Source organism: Ipomoea nil, unplaced genomic scaffold (assembly GCF_001879475.1).
Source record: "Ipomoea nil cultivar Tokyo-kokei standard unplaced genomic scaffold, Asagao_1.1 scaffold3030, whole genome shotgun sequence".
NCBI classification, from domain to species: domain Eukaryota; kingdom Viridiplantae; phylum Streptophyta; class Magnoliopsida; order Solanales; family Convolvulaceae; genus Ipomoea; species Ipomoea nil.
The window spans coordinates 72,758-89,546 of record NW_017619458.1 but is presented as its reverse complement, the minus strand read 5'-3'; the positions used below and the strand labels follow the sequence as shown (position 1 = coordinate 89,546).

The window sequence follows — 16,789 nt, the reverse complement described above, 5'->3', positions numbered from 1 at the left end:
ATGGTGCATACAGGTGCAGAGCATAACTATTCATTTATTTTGGTATTATTGGATTATTATTATAGGTACAGAATGACAGAATAGTGAATACAGATATACATTTCATCTTCATCATGTTTTCTATTTTTTATTTTTTAAAATTTTTAAATTTTGGCGGGCGGGGGCTATGGTGGGACGGGACCGGCTGGTATTTTCTAGGCCCGGCCCGGCCCTCCCAGTCAGCCTGCATTGACCGTACTACTCCTCTCTCCTTCATCTCACTTGCAGTCCCGCTCTATCACTCCTCCGCCGCCCAGCCATGGCCGGGATTGTGAAGCCGCCGGGCGCTTTCTCCGTCACACCTCATAAGGTCTCCATTTGCATTCTGATTCAAATATACGCTCCTCCGGCCCAAGCCTCCGTTCCCTTCCCTTTCTCCTCCGTCTCTCAACACAACGGCCTCGCCATGTACTTAATCTCTCTCACTAAGGTATTTCAAACCAGTCCTTCTTTTAGTGCTTCCGAGTTCCATAGAATTTGAGTCTTTATTCATTTAATTATTTATCTTGCAGTCATGTGAGGATATTTTTGAGCCGAAGCTGGGTGAGCTGATTGCGCAGTTGAGGGAAGTCGTCGGACAATTGAATGATTGGTTGAGTGAGAACTTGACGCGGAGGTTATCGTGTTTAGCATCCCCTGACGATTTGTTTAATTTCTTTAATGAATTGCGTGGTGAGCAATGGTTTGTTATTGGCTTAGGGTTTTGTGTGCTATGTTATATGTTTTGCCCTGCATTACTGAGGTTTATGAGGCTGTTCTGGTTAGGCGTACTTGGAGGTTCCTATTCGAATGATATAGATGATGATCAAATCAGTTTGGATCCTAGTAGCAACCTTGGAATGTTTGTTCGTAGATGCCTACTTGCATTCAATCTTTTGTCATTTGAGGTACTAACAGGCCAAAACTTATCCAAGCTTTTTACTTGATGCTTATTGCCTGTTTCTTTTTCCACATTTTGGTGTATATCTATTTTGTATATTGTGAGTTGTAAAGTTCACTCTTTTGAGAATCTGAAACTTGGTGCTTTCTTCTTATTGTTGGACATGCAGGCTGTCTGTCATCTATTAACACATATAGTGACTTATTGCAAGGAGTCACTCTCAAGTTGTTCTCATTACGAGCTGAATTTTGATGATCCCAGTTGTGATCCAGAAGCACCAATGGAGTATGAGAACATGGAGCTGGAGAATTTTGTTTATGAAAATGTCAACAAAGAAATGGAAGCAAAAAGCATAGCTAATGAAAGAGTTTCATTTCATAATCATGCTCCTAGGGCACTTGTTGGGTTAGTTGAAGGTTGGGTTTTTTTTTTTTTTTTTTTTTTTTTTTTTTTTTTTTTTTAATTATTTATTATTTATTTTGCTTCCCCCCTCCCTAATATGTTGAAAAAAGTTTTGTGCTTGCATTTTTATGATTAATACTTTAATTGATTGAGTGTGATGGTGAAACCTCTTATTCAGTATTTGGCTTTTGGGCAATACATAATATGATTATCTAAATTATTGTTTTCCTACTCTCACTGGATAACTCAATTGCATCTGTGGGAGTGAATATGTCATCTGATTCTAGACCTAACATTTCACTTTTATCCACACAATCAAACATCTCCTGTGATACACATTCCATAGAAAATGTTTCTTGGTTGACCTCTTTGTTCTACTCTATTTTATTTTTTATTTTTATGTTCAGTTCTTTTGGTAGTTTTTCACCTGAAAAGAATGTATTCCATTTCATTTACTTCTGTTTGCCATGGTTTCTACTTCTTTGAGTTCTTTCAATTGTGTAAAATTATGAAATGCCAGATAATTTTAAATATTGATACATGGTAGAATGTAGTGATAAATCACATGCATTGCAGGAAATGTTGTTTCTCACAGTCCAAAGTTGGAACACATTGGTAAACCTGAGGAATTCAGCCCAAATGGATCTTCATCATGTGATACATCAAATGGTGCTAATTCTTCAGTTGCTATGTTCCTACGAACAAACTGGCAAATACAAGGTTACCTATTAGATCGGGCTAGTTTAATAGAAAAGTGAGTAATTCTTTCTTTAACTTCTTGATTATCATGCATATTGCTTTTTGGAGATAATTTCAGATTATAAAACAATAAGACAGTTAAATTCGTGCTCAATGTTGACAGGCATGGAAGCTCCTTCCTTCTCAATGCATTTGATTCTGTCTTACAACAGCTCCAGAAACTGTCACCTGAGCTACATCGTGTGAGTTTCCCATGAGATTGATATGATTTCTACGTAAGTTTGGAACTTTCTTTCGCTGACTTTTGACTTTTTGTTCACTGAAATGAAGGTTCACTTCTTACGATACTTAAATAGCCTTTATCATGATGACTTCCCTGCTGCTTTGGAAAACCTTCATCGCTATTTTGATTACAGGTATGCATTACTTTTTTTTTGTTTTTTTTTGAACTCTCTCATGTTTTTTTGCAGTTGTTAATATGTGGTTTTGCTTTATATGTCAAGTAATGTCTCTCAATATGATCTATCTCAAATTACCTAGTATACTAATTTTATGAGTTGCAATCCTGTTTTTTAGTGCTCATTAAAAGGAAAACTGAGGTAGCTGCTTGTTCTTGTTATCTTGTAAGCTTAGGCATGACTCTCTTGTCACACTTTGGAGGTTCTGTTTATACCTTCCATAATGGTGGCCGGTACTTGTATATATTCCATTTATAAATTATAATCCTAAGAGATCCACTTTTATTGTTTAGGATGACTTGCTTTTGACTTAGTCAAAGTTAGTTCTTGGGTATTATTATCATTAATTAATTCGTTATATCTGAGAGTGAAAGTTATAGAAATCTTGGTTATTTTAGTTACTCATTAAACCTAAATTTTAGTGGAAAAATCCCTGAAATAATGTGTTATTTTTCCCCTTAAGTGCATTCTTTTTTGTCATATAATTTGATATAATCAGCCTTTGTTCACTGAAAATATTTTTGAGAGCTTGTTATCTTCTCGCCATTATGGACATCTTTCCCCATCCCACCCTCTACAAAAACAAGAAAAATTAATGAAGGAAAATATCTAACTTCCTAAATTTCTTTGCATCAAATAACACTAATTTGTGCTGTGCTACCGTTATGATTGTCATTTGTTGTTCAGCTTGTGCAAACTTGATCCTTGTGGAGATAATGTTCCTAATTTGGGAATTACTTTACCAAAGTGCAGGGACAGAAGGATGTGACTATGTACCTCCTCCTTCTTCAGAAGGCGGCACCTTTGGGAGATATGAAATTGCATTGTTATGTTTAGGAATGATGCATTTTCATTTTGGCCATCCAAAACAAGCTTTGGAGGTATGCATATGTAATAGACATCTTTCACCTTTATTCCTTGCTCATTTATACTTCAGAAGTTTGTATATGTCCCTTTTTGGTCAATTTATTTTTCTTTATAATTTTTAGGTGTTCAGTGAAGCTGTTCGAGTTTCTCAACAGGTAGTGTTCTTAGCTCTATTAAGTGTGTCTGCATGTATAGTCATTTAGAATTTTATTTATTATTTTTTGCTTCAAGTTGATGAAATACCATTCAAATTCACTAAGAAACACCTAGTAAAATAAAGAGATGAAAGAGGTAACTTTGTGACAGTAGAGAATGCTTCTGGTAATTGGGTCTGGTTTTTAGTGAAGTGCAGGATGAACCTCTCTCTGATACTTGTTAAATGGAGCATTGAAATGAATTGTCTACTACTTTCCATTAATTAGATTACTACTAAAGGAGAACTTTACAGAAATGTGTGAAAATTTAAATTTTAAATACATGCTATTTTTAGAACATTGACAAAAATGTGTTAAAAGTGATTTGGAATAACTCCCAAGCATATTTAACACATTTCTGTCCAAATTTCAAAACTATCATATTTTAGAAATGTTTTTAAAATTCTACAAATTTCCGCCTAAAAACAAAACAATATTTAAAAGGTATCTCCTACACCAAGGACGAAGCTTAACACGAACAACCTCAAAACAACAAAGCACTCTAGGATTTGCCAACAACAATCTTCATTAAGAGCGGTAGAGCAAACGAAGCATGAGCAACAAAGGATGTAGTAGAGCCAATAGTAATGACAATACACCCAAAGAATAAAATAAAATATGAACATTGAGAACACCAAATGGTTGTTGATGGTTACACCCTGTTGTTGGATAATTGAATAACAAAAGGCTTTTGAAAATAAAAAGCGCCAAGCTTGAAAACCCTCGGGAATAAATATGGTATATTGAAAATAAAGAAACAAACACCCTTATACCAAAACACCCCAGAAAGAAGTTTGGCAACAAACCCAAAAAGCCTTCAAACTTCACCAAAAGGTCCAAAGAAGGGCAAAACAACAAATTGGAAAATTTTCACTGAAAAAATTCATCAAAGGAAGACATACAGTCATACACGCCGACGACAGTGGAAGATTGATACGCATCCAAAAGGATGGATGGTTTACTCACGCAGAAAAAGGAAGGATGCAAATCAGGCAAATCAGGATATACATTGGAAGGCTTAACTCAAGGGTTTTGACAAATAAAGAGAGGCATAATCATCTCAACAATCATCTCAGCAATCATCTCCTTTCTATAATTATTTATTTCCTAGTACTATAAATCAGAATCTCTAGAAGAGAATAGATCATCCAATAATCTTCCTTAGTCTTTAAGCTTTTAGTAGCTAGGCAAGAGCCTAAAACTCTTGTGGGGCAAGAGCCTAAAACTCTTGTTGGGGGAAGTTTTGTGACTTCCTATTTCTTTTCTTTAGTTTCTAGTCTATCAAAAATACCTCCTGGTTCTTTTCTCTAACAAATTGATCCGACCTGCCGTTGGATGGCGAACACACGAGATTCCCGCATAGAGACGTTAGAGAAGAACCAAGATGCAATCCGTACTGAATTGACCACATTGAACAATCGATTTGCAGCTTTGGAAGCTTCTGTGGCTAGGATGTCCAACCTCCTCGCTCTCTCCCTCCAAAGCAAAGGGCAGGGCGATGCTAGTGCGTCACTGGTAGCAGTCCTAACAATTGATTCCAACCCCTCGTCAGAACGATTGGCTCCTCCCGACAACACCACACTTCCCACGGGAAGATTGGAACTTCCTACATTTGATGGTGGCGACCCGATCGGATGGTTGCCTGGAGTGGAGCAATATTTCGCCATACATCACACCCGGGAAGATCTGAAGGTTCCGACAGGCTTTATCAGTATGCAAGGACCGGCTCTACATTGGCTCCGGTGGATGAAGCGAACGCAACAATTCGTAACTGAATGCCTAGTGTGTCAAAAGAATAAGTATGACACCATGGCACCAGAGGTTTACTCCAACCTCTGGACAAAATTTTTTGACAAATGGGGCACCAAGTTGCGTTTGAGCACTGCATACCTCCCTCAAACGGACGGCCAGTCAGAAGTCCTCAATCGATGCCTGGAGCAGTATTTGCGGTGTATGACTTCTGAACAACCAAAGCAATGGGGACGCTTCCTCAATTGGGCTGAATACTGTAGCGTATCTGACTTCACCGGTCAGTTTCCTCACTCCAACCTTGGGGACAAGGTTGTTTCTTTGGAGGGTGGCAATGATACGCATCCAAAAGGATGGATGGTTTACTCACGCAGAAAAAGGAAGGATGCAAATCAGGCAAATCAGGATATACATGGGAAGGCTTAACTCAAGGGTTTTGACAAATAAAGAGAGGCATAATCATCTCAACAATCATCTCAGCAATCATCTCCTTTCTATAATTATTTATTTCCTAGTACTATAAATCAGAATCTCTAGAAGAGAATAGATCATCCAATAATCTTCCTTAGTCTTTAAGCTTTTAGTAGCTAGGCAAGAGCCTAAAACTCTTGTGGGGCAAGAGCCTAAAACTCTTGTGGGGCAAGAGCCTAAAACTCTTGTTGGGGGAAGTTTTGTGACTTCCTATTTCTTTTCTTTAGTTTCTAGTCTATCAAAAATACCTCCTGGTTCTTTTCTCTAACAAAGATGATGACAAATTTTTCCAGATAAGGTCACAGAAAGGAGAGGAATCCAACGGTCTAGGAGGTGAGATAAAAAGACCACCGGAGAAGAAGAGATCTGAAAAAAAAAACCAAAATGGAGATCCGGCAATTTGTGATGGCGCATGTGGGTGTGTGTAGTTGCGGATGACAATGACATTTCTTGGGCAAGGTCACGACGTGATTTGAGTGTGACTGTGGTGGTAGATCTTGAAGTAAACCACCATAGACACGTTGGAATCCAAGAAATAATCACGGCCTACTGTTTACACTGGAAAATTGGAAGGAAATTAGCCTAGGAAATGTAGGCTTTGATACCATGTTGAATTTGAAAGATTGAAAGGCCCTAGGGGTGGAGAATAACAACCATCTGCTAGTTAGGTAGAAGTAAAAATGAAGAATCAAAGAATGAGAAAATGTATTATAATATTGAAAGGTTACAATATATTTCTATAATTCTATGTTTCTAATGAAGAAACATCGTACATATATATACAAACACATAACTCTTAATTAAGCACATATTCATAGACAGACACAACCCTTTGTTTTTCAACATAGATTTGCTTATATTTCTACCATGACTCAAATGTTTCTGATTCCTTATGCTTATATTTCTATTTCATGTCTCAAAATGTTTCTAACTCCTTGTGCAGTATAGTGACGATACATGCCTTGCTTATACATTAACAACTATTTGCAAGCTGTTGTCTAATGTTGGTCTCTCAAACACAACCAGTTTTATTGGATCATCATATTCACCAGTTGCCTACATAGGAACTTCTTTGTCAGTTCAACAACAATTATATGTTCTCTTGAGAAGGTCCTTGAAGCGAGCGGAAAGTCTAAAGTTGAAACGATTGGTGGCCTCTAATCATCTTGCCATGGCTAAATTTGACCTGACAGTAAGAGCATGAATTTCTGTATGCTAGCATAATAATTTTATGATTGCTATGTATTCTTCTTTTAGTCTTAGCTTCATAAATTCTCCAGCATCGTGTGCAACTCTTTGCAAAAATAAAATAACAAAAAAATTGCCATGCATGGTCATACAATTTTGACCTCACTGTTTACTTGAGATTTTATTATGTTTACATAGACACGTATTTGCTGAATATAGTATGGTTAGTTATGGGAATAGTGATTTAATTTGCAGCATGGTCAAATTATTTTACATAAATTGCTGTATCTTAATTTGCAGCATGTTCAAAGACCTCTGCTCTCATTTGGCCCAAAGGCCACCATGAAGCTTGCAACATGTCCAATCAATGTCTGCAAGGTTATGTTAGCTCTTGTATCATTTTAAGTTTTAACTTGTTAAGACTTAAGATTTGTTTAACTTTTGCTGATAACTTTTTTCCTGTTTATGGTGAATATTGCAGGAGCTGAGGTTAAGTTCTCATCTGATTAATGACTTTGGAGATGAAACTTCAACACTAACCTCAGATGGTGCTTTTTGTACTGAATGGCTTAAGGATTTGAAAAAGCCAAATGGTTGTCTTATTTTTGCCCAGGAAAATGAATCGAGTAATAACGGTGCTTTCCACTTCTGTGCACAGCCTAGTTCCATACCTGGTTCTGTGTTGCAGCTTTTAGGTTCTTCATATTTGGTTCGTGCCACTGCATGGGAGGTCTATGGCAGGTAATATAGAAATCCTTGGTGTAGTACTGTAGTATTTGTTATGCATCCAGCTCTGTGCACTTCTCTCCATGCAATGTATGTTTCCTTAAGTTGTTCTCTTAGAGACTGATATGGAAGTTCAAGAGTAACTACCTTGAATCGTGGTGTTTTGGAAGACTACATTGTTATCCAATTTGTACCCATGACAAGAGATAGCCAATTTTTTGCTTGTTTGTGGCAATTCTATGCTGGGCAATGGAGAAATTCCTAAGGCTATGCATGCATTGCTTCTTTTGCCTTTGTGTTGCAAGCTAAGCCTAAGTTTCCAACATCAAACCTCAAATTACATTTAAGCTTTTCAGATGGTCTTGGATTATCTGTCATTTGCATCATACATACTGGTTGGGTAAACTTTCTTCCCTCACACCCCTGATCACTCAATCCCAACATTAGTTGAAATGCTAAATACCTTCCTTATATTTGATTTACTGTTTAACAATATTTCCTTCCAATCTTTTGGTGGGTCACTGGGTGATCACCCCTTAACCAACAAGGATTGAGTACTATTTCACTCTTTCCATCAGAAGACTGGGTTATACTACATAAGTTTCCAGTGCTCCCCGTTGATTGAATATATATATATATATATATATATATATATATATATATATATATATATATATATATATATATATATATATATATATATATAAATCCTGGATCCAAGCACTATAATAACTACATGTATAAGTATGACATCTCTCTTCGTATTTTATTTTAGCATAAAATCTTGGTGAATATGACTAATATTTACATATTTTGTCCTGAATAAGGCTCTTTTATCTCACCCCCTCAACAGAAAAAATTACTTATTTTCTTTATAGTTGGTCAAATTATGCAAGATGATTGGACATTTTGTAATCGTGCCCTCTTTGGGTTGCTATTGCTTTTACTTTCAAGCTTGAGTAGTCAGGAATCCTTTTGGATGAAATTCTGTATATTTCAGTCCAGTCTGACATCTTGTAATATTAGTCATCTGAAGTTTGCAAACATGATCTTTTAACTGTTTGACAAATTACTTTTCCTTACTGTATTCCTTTCAGTGCCCCTCTTGCTCGAATGAATGCTCTAGCTTTTGCAACTTGTTTTTCTGACTCATCAAGGTAAATTTCTCAAAGTTTCCAATAGGGTTAATGGCCCTGATTCGATATCTGACAAAAATTTTGTTTATTTATTTTTTGTCCTTGCAGTTCCGAGGATGTCGCATTGGCTTATGCAAAACTTATCCAGCATCTGGCAGTATATAAAGGATACAAAGGTCAGGAGAAATGTTTGAGCATATTGAATCAGATTTATATTAGGATGGTTGGTTCTTTGTTGACCAAATGCTTTTGTGACAGCGAAATTTGGCAACTATCTTTTGCTTCTTAACTCACATTTTGTTTACTTTTGAACAAAGGTTAATCAAGGTCTTTAACTGAGGGACCTCTATATGCTCCATGTTTAATGCATTAAAATGGGTTTGTGATTCCAAATTTCTAGTAGCAAATCATTTTTGCTTTAATCACTCTGTTTTCTAATTCACAACACTGAAGAGAACTGGAGAACAACGCAGTTTATGGAATTTAATTTGGATGGTAAGGCGGACATTTTTGAGCTATGTTTTGGAAAATAATGAAAGGAAATCAAGTCTTAGAGAATACTGAGAAATTAAAGAGTATGGCAATGGGGAAGAAATTAGGGGACTCCACGATGTAACTTGCATAAAGTAGATAATGACAGTCATTAAAAAAGTTCCTCAATTACTTCCCACAGAGAAGAAGACTTGAGATATCCATAACAAGTCAAATTAGCAAAAGAGCAATTTGACTCTTCAGTTATTAGCCTTTTAGGGTGCAGAGTATGGTATCTTCTTTTGTTGCTTAAGATGTTTTTGGCCTTCTTCAACTTGGAAGCAATTTGTATGCAAATCAAGTATAATGCCTTATTTTATGCCCCCTATTACAAACCTTCCAAGTTTCTGCCCTAATTATCAAATCAAAAGAGAAAAGGAAGGAGGAAGGTTGCAAGGAGGCCTGCACAGCAACCATTCTTACAAGAATGTGCAGGGAGGATCTTAATTTGTGCGGACACATGCATGAATATATATACATACATACATACATATATATATATATATATATATGTTTATTTATTTATATTTATATATTTATACATACATATATATATATATATATATATGTTTATTTATTTATATTTATATATTTATATTCATTTACCAATGATATTCTGTGTTCCTAATTTGCAGAAGCATTCACTGCTCTCAAAATAGCAGAGGAGAAGTTCTTATGCCTTTCAAAGTCAAGAATCCAGCTTGTAAAGCTGCAGTTACTCCATGAGCATGCTTTACACCAGTAAGGCTATTTTTTGCTTGATGTCTACTATCAGGCAATCCAAGTATCATGTTTTTAGATGAGATATGATCCCTTGACTATGGCATAATTCCCAAATTGGTCCTTGACTGCCAATTCACCTAAAATGGTCAATCGACTATGCCGGCATAGTTTTTTTTTTTTTTTTTTTTTTTTTTTTTTTTTTTTTTTTTTTATAAGGTTTCATTGCATTTACCGCATTGGCATAGTTGAGGGAGAATTTTGGGTATTAACTCATTTTAATTCATTCTTCTTGACAATATGGTGGTTGCTATTTTGCAGGGGACGACTAAAATTAGCTCAACAGCTATGTGATGAGCTAGGTGTTTATGCTTCTTCTTTGGCTGGTGTGGATATGGAGATAAAAGCTGAAGCGAGCTTCCGACATGCACGGACACTGCTTGCTGCAAACCAGTTTAGCCAGGTCAATTTTTCTTTTATTTTTATTTGTGCTTACCAGAACCTCTTGTAAATGGCTAATGCTCTAAAGTGCTAGTCCTTTTGAGGAAAACGTAGCCATATAGATCGGTTGATGTGGCTTTTCTTACCTCAGAAACTGTCTTTGTTGAATGCTGAGTTTGGTAGAATTATATTTTGTCAAAAGGATATGCTTCTCTTTCCTTGCTGCTTCTCCATCAATTGATCATATGATGATAATCTTTTGCTATTGTCCTGTTTTCTTTATCTTTAGTATATACAGTAGTTCCTTTCTTCCATTTCATGTCAGTCTGAAGATCATGATGCTTTTGGACCTACATTTTTAAAGTCAAAACATTCTTACTTTGGCCTGATAATTTCATTAAACTAGTCAAACGGCATAAATAAGATGAATGGAGTTAGCACTTATCCTTCTTTGCTTATTTCAATGGCAAAATTTTTGTTTCCAACCGTGAAGAATGCACAGCTCTGTGCATTCTTCACGGTTGGAAACAAAAATTTTGTCTTAGAATCCAGATCATGTGTCTGCTGCTAAAAAGATTCATCATTACCCACTCCATATCTAGTGCCGTGAAGTATCTATGCATAAAAACTGACAGTTCAATCCTCTGAAGGTTGTTTATTTTAATTAGAAAAAAGCCAGTTTTAACCCAAAACCTCAAGCCTCTCAAATATTTCATATCTTTGCTTGTGGCTTATGTATCCATGTGTGTCATACATGCAGTAATGCAGTATATCTGTGCCATATTGTGTTTTGCACCTTAGCCAATGATAACCCTTAGTAGCATTGTGTTATACGTCAATAATGGGTATTGACCCAATAACATGCTGCTCTATATGTTGTTGAGATATTCATCTAATGCACCGTGTTCTCACAGGCAGCAGCCGTTGCACACACTCTTTTCTGCATGTGCTACAAATTCAGTTTGCAAGTTGAGAATGCCAATATTCTTCTTTTGCTCGCAGAGATTCACAAGGTATTTAGAATTTCAGCGTTGGTTTACTTTCGGTTTTATGTTAGTGAACTAGAACTACAAAATCACTAGGGATCATATTGCATGGTTGGCATAAGATGTCTCCTTGTGTAAACATTTGGATTTTAATTTGTTTGTAAGTCAACATAACTTAATTGAAGTTAAATCCTTTTTTCTATTTCAGAAATCAGGCAATGCTGTTTTAGGAATTCCATATGCATTGGCCAGCCTTTCCTTTTGCCAATCTTTTAACTTGGATCTTCTCAAAGCCTCTGTTACACTGACATTGGCTGAGTTATGGCTCTCACTTGGGTCGAGCCATGCAAAAAGGGCTTTGGCTCTCATACATTCTGCTTTTCCTATACTTCTTGGTCATGGTGGTCTTGAGCTTCGTGCTCGGGCCTTCATTACAGAAGCAAAATGTTATCTAGCTGACTCAAGCTTTTCAGGTATTTTTGTATTCTCTTCTTCATTTTAGACCATATGGGTGCAATTACATTTAAATTCAATGAAGCTTCAAGATAATTGTCATTTAGCAAGTTGGTTACCCTCACTTTATAATTTGATTGTTTTTGATCTTACAACTGTAGTGAAGTTATTAGCTGGCCTCTAAGTTTGAATATGGGGTTCATGGACATCGTGATCTTCTAGGCTTCTAGTAATAGCCTTTGCTGGACTATCTCATGAAATGCATTATTGGTCACAATTCTCTCAATCTAGCCTGCATACTAATCTAATGGTCAGAGAAAGCTGCTTATATCTGAAGGTTGAAAAGTGACAACCTGAGTAGCAAGCAATGAACAAATGAATACCCACAAAATGAAATTTTGCTTCAAAGCTGTAAAACACTTTAGACTGAAACATTTTGTTGAAAGGCATACTCGTGGCCTAATGTAAAGCACTGCCGTGCCACCATTTTCCTACCAGGGAAATGTTCTTGGACACACTAGGTTAATAAGGCTAGTATCCACTGTCCTTTAAGCTTCTATAACAGCTTTATCTTTGATTTTCAAAGGCAAACTGTACTATGAAAGGTGGTAAACTCTGCTTATCTGCCTTCCCAAGAACCATAAAGTGCAGGAGCATAGTCTGTTGGCATCAATCGTAACATATACTCTGCAGTACTAATGATCTCTTTGGTACTGTAATATGATTTCTGAATACCTATGTTCACCACTGTCTAAATTTCATGAAAAAAGAGGGCTTCCACTTCAACAGATTTTGGTTTTGCACTTCTCTGGAAAAGTCTGGTCCAGTTGGATATGGAAAAGTCCTAGTGTGCTTTAGGTCTTGTATGAGAACTGAGAAGATCATCTGAGTCCTGTCCTGATGGGCACATAGAACACATTGAACTAATTGTATCTATACTTATTTGATGTATTTCCGCTTGACTTTGGTCAGGCATCTTATTCCAAGTAATCCGAGTATCTAACCATAGACATCCTTATCCTTCTCCCAGTATATGAAGAACCTGAAGACGTGCTTCAACCTTTAAGGCAAGCTTTGGAAGATTTGGAACATCTAGAGGTCAGTCTGATTTTTATATTTTAATATGATTGCATGTAATCAATTTGAAAATTGATTTTCCTGTATTTAGTGTCCGTTTGGAAATCCAGAAAATGACTTCTCCCGAAGTCATTTTCCAGATTTTTCTGTGTTTAGGTATTCAAGGAAAATAGAGTCAACACCACCATCACCATCCCCACCACCACCACACTACCACTTATTATTATTATTATTATTATTATTATTATTATTATTATTATTATTATTATATAACAAATAATATGTTCATTTTCCGGAAAATGAACCAAAATTACCAAACAAGAAAAATGCAATTTCTTAACTTTCAGCCAAACACTAGAAAATGAGTCATTTTCTAGAAATCATTTTCCTAATTTCCAAACGGACTCTTAGTGTTTGATTTTCTAATACACAAGCAGTGTTATCAAGGCGTTGCCTAGGCGTCCGGTCGGTCGAGACCGAACGCCTAATGTTTTCGCCTCGCCTAAGTGCAGAATACAACCCAAAACTCCACAAAACATACATGGGCTGAACCTACACACTAAGGCAAGTTGACCGGTGTAATTTTCAGCCGGAGAAGTCGCCGGAATCTGCCTCACGTGCCGGCGCGTGGTGTCGGAGCGACGGCGCGTGGTGGCTCTGATGGCGGAGCGGTTAAAGCTCCGGCATCATCCTCCTGTTCCGAGCAAAGCCCACTACCTCCTCACTCTGACATGTTATCAATAAATACTAGACTTCTCACCACCCTAGCAAAAACTATTCATCTTCTCAAGACAACTTAAGTAAATAGGGTTTATAAAAAGGCTTCCCAAGACAATATATTTTCAATATACAATAAATACTTAACTTCTCACTATCCTAGGAAAAACTATTCATCTACTTCAAGTAAATAGGCCAGCAAAAAGGTTGCCCAAGACAAGATATTTTCAATATATATATACACTTTTTATTTATTTAATACTCATCGCCTAGGCGGTCGCCTAATCGACTAGTCGACTAGGCAGTCGGTGGCATCTCGCCTAGAAAGTCTGCCTTGATAACCTTGTACACAAGACACAAAATTTATGTCACTATTGGGACATATACTTTACATGGCTTCTTCAAATGTGTACAGTATCATGAGTTGGCAGCAGAAGCTCTTTACCTGATGGCTGTAGTGTATGACAAGTTGGGAATGGTGAATGAGAGGGAAGAAGCTGCATCCTCGTTTAAGGAACACATTTTGGCGCTGGAGCAGCCTTTGAACGATGAAGATCCTCACTTCAGTTAATTGCGAAGAAAGGTTTTCGTTCATTTGATGAAAAACTTTGAATGTGTTTGTCATGTATGCTTTGCTTGTGGTGAGTAATGCTAAGTCTCTTGTACAGGCTCTACTGTTGTAGAAGTTCACAATGAATGCCTTCTGATCAAGATTTCTAATATACTTGTGAAATTTGTAGTTCTAATGAAAAAAAATTCAGTGCTCTATCCATTTTTTTAAAAAAAATAATTCAGTAACATCTATTATTGAATTATTATCTAATATACTTTGAGCAAAAATAAGGAGAAAGCTTAACAATCCATTTATTGTGTAAAAATGAAATTATATTATTGAATTAGTACATTAATGTACTCTAAAAAGAAAAAAAGGAGTGAAGCAAGAAACAAAAATTTCATCAAATCTGGAATTGAGTATAGGAAAATGCTGGTGAAATAGCTTCATAACTTTTTAATTATTAGTATCAATTATTATATATATATATATATTTTAAAAATATTTTGTTTTTAGTAATATATAATAATTTGAGATGAAATAGTTTCAAACAAGTTTTTGTGTTTAATTATTGAAAAAATTGTAATTTATGCTCTTTCGTTTTTAGTAATATATAATAATTTGAGATGAAATGGTTTCAAACAAGTTTTTGTGTTTAATTATTGAAAAAATTGTAATTTATGCTCTTTCATAATATGCCAATTATTAATATCGCTTTTGAATTATTAGTGGTGTAAATGTTGCCCTTCAATTTTTAAAACGGTATATATATGTTGCGCCTCCCGTAGTGTAAATATTGCCCCTTAATTTTCCTCTCATAAATGGGTAATGTATGTACCGTTTTGAAAATTGAAGAATAATATCACACACGGTTATGAAGTATTATTGATAATTGACATATTATGTACGAACTTAAATTACAATTTTTCTTTAATTATTTATAAACTACTGTCACATTGAGTGGTGACTAATAAATAGTAAATAAAAAATATAAAGTAGGATAGAGGAAGTATTATTGTATTTTGTAACACATGTTGATATAAGGCTAGTAGGTACCTTCGTGATAACTACTAAAAAATTTCTATCCACATTCCACGGTGTATTGGGAATTGATAATTTTTGTTTTGTTTATATATTTATATGTGATATACATATGATATGATGTATGTATTTTATTTTTGGGATAACAATCAAATTAGAGATTATTTTTGGGATAACAATCAAATAAGCTCTCTAAGTATAATAAATTGTGTAATTAAATTATTGAACTTAGCGATGAAATTAGGCTAGACTAAGCGGAATTTTAGAGGGGTGTATTCAATCATTACTTTTACAGACTTTTAAAAGTTTAGATATATGCAATTCAAACTTTTAGAGAGTCTATAAAAGTCATGAGATATTCAATCAAGATTTTTAAAGTCTTTAAAAGTCGGGTGATATTCGATATGATTAAAAGTCATGCAGTATTCAAAGAGTTATGATCTTTTATAGAATTTTTTTTTTTATTTTAGGATTTTTGTAGATTTTTTATTTTCAAATATAAATAGTTGAAATCCGACCCTTAATTCCAACGCCTGGAGACAGTCTTCTGGCCTAGACTTTCAGCAACGTCTTTCTTTGTGTGCGCAACAATTGGGCCGGTGGGGAGGGGAGTACAAACGGAAGTTTGGCCGGCGCATTGTGGTGCTCCGGCGTCTACTGGAACAACTTCGGGATAGTAGAGATCAAACAGAGGTGCAACAATATAAGACGGTCGAAGACGAGATGAATTTGCTTCTCGATCAAGAAGAATTGTTCTAAAAACAGCGCTCCAAACAACTATGGCTTAAGCATGGGGATTCGAACACTAAATATTTTCACAAGATGGCCTCTTTCAGAAAACGGCGAAATACTTTGTCTCGTCTGAAGGACTCCCAGGGAGTTTGGCAGGAAGGAGCGTACTTGAATGCTGAGGTCCTCAGGTATTACAATTTTATTTTTCAGTCCGAGTATAATGCGACTAATATGCTTGACCGGGTTCAACCGAGGCTCACCGACGATATGAATGCGATATTGAGGCAACCGTTTACGATGGCCGATGTTAAGGCCGCACTTTTTTCCATGGCCCCGGAGAAAGCCCCGGGACCAGATGGAATGACGCCTGCCTTTTTCCAACATTTCTGGCCAGTGTTGGGCCATGATCTGGCCATGTTCGTCTTGCAGTGTATCTCAACGGGTCATTTCCCTGAGGGGCTCAATGAGTCAAACATTGTTTTGGTTCCGAAAAAGAAGACACCGGAGAAGGTCACGGATTTACGGCCAATTGCACTGTGCAATGTGGCCTATAAAGTCATTGCGAAAGCTTTGGCGAATAGACTAAAAGGAGTATTGGATACAGTGGTTTCTCAGTCACAAAATGCATTTGTGCCCAACAGGTTGCTCACGGATAATATTATTGTTGCTGGGGAGGTGGGCCACTTCCTGCGGAGAAAGACGAATGGAGCAATGGGGTGGGCGACTCTG

At 36.2% G+C, this 16,789-nt stretch overlaps 1 protein-coding gene across 1 annotated transcript; it reads left to right on the top strand.

The window, feature by feature from the left end:
• The first annotated feature begins 248 nt into the window (after positions 1-248).
• On the top strand, positions 249-14,453 carry LOC109163638 (anaphase-promoting complex subunit 5-like). Its single transcript, XM_019312379.1, has 20 exons — positions 249-469; positions 552-711; positions 805-926; positions 1,089-1,335; positions 1,898-2,075; positions 2,184-2,262; positions 2,351-2,436; positions 3,227-3,359; positions 3,468-3,500; positions 6,703-6,951; positions 7,248-7,325; positions 7,429-7,688; positions 8,771-8,830; positions 8,918-8,985; positions 9,976-10,081; positions 10,382-10,523; positions 11,416-11,514; positions 11,696-11,960; positions 12,971-13,038; positions 14,150-14,453. The coding sequence occupies exons 1-20, from the start codon at positions 299-301 to the stop codon at positions 14,303-14,305; spliced, it is 2,760 nt and encodes a 919-aa protein (XP_019167924.1). The 5' UTR covers positions 249-298; the 3' UTR covers positions 14,306-14,453.
• The last annotated feature ends 2,336 nt before the right edge of the window (positions 14,454-16,789 follow it).

Excerpts from the sequence above, each read along its gene's own strand:
- LOC109163638 (XM_019312379.1), top strand. The coding sequence starts at position 299 with ATGGCCGGGATTGTGAAGCCGCCGGGCGCTTTCTCCGTCACACCTCAT. Across the intron at positions 7,326-7,428 it reads GTCCAATCAATGTCTGCAAG|GAGCTGAGGTTAAGTTCTCA; the intron begins GTTATGTTAGCT and ends TGAATATTGCAG. Across the intron at positions 11,961-12,970 it reads AGCTGACTCAAGCTTTTCAG|TATATGAAGAACCTGAAGAC; the intron begins GTATTTTTGTAT and ends TCCTTCTCCCAG.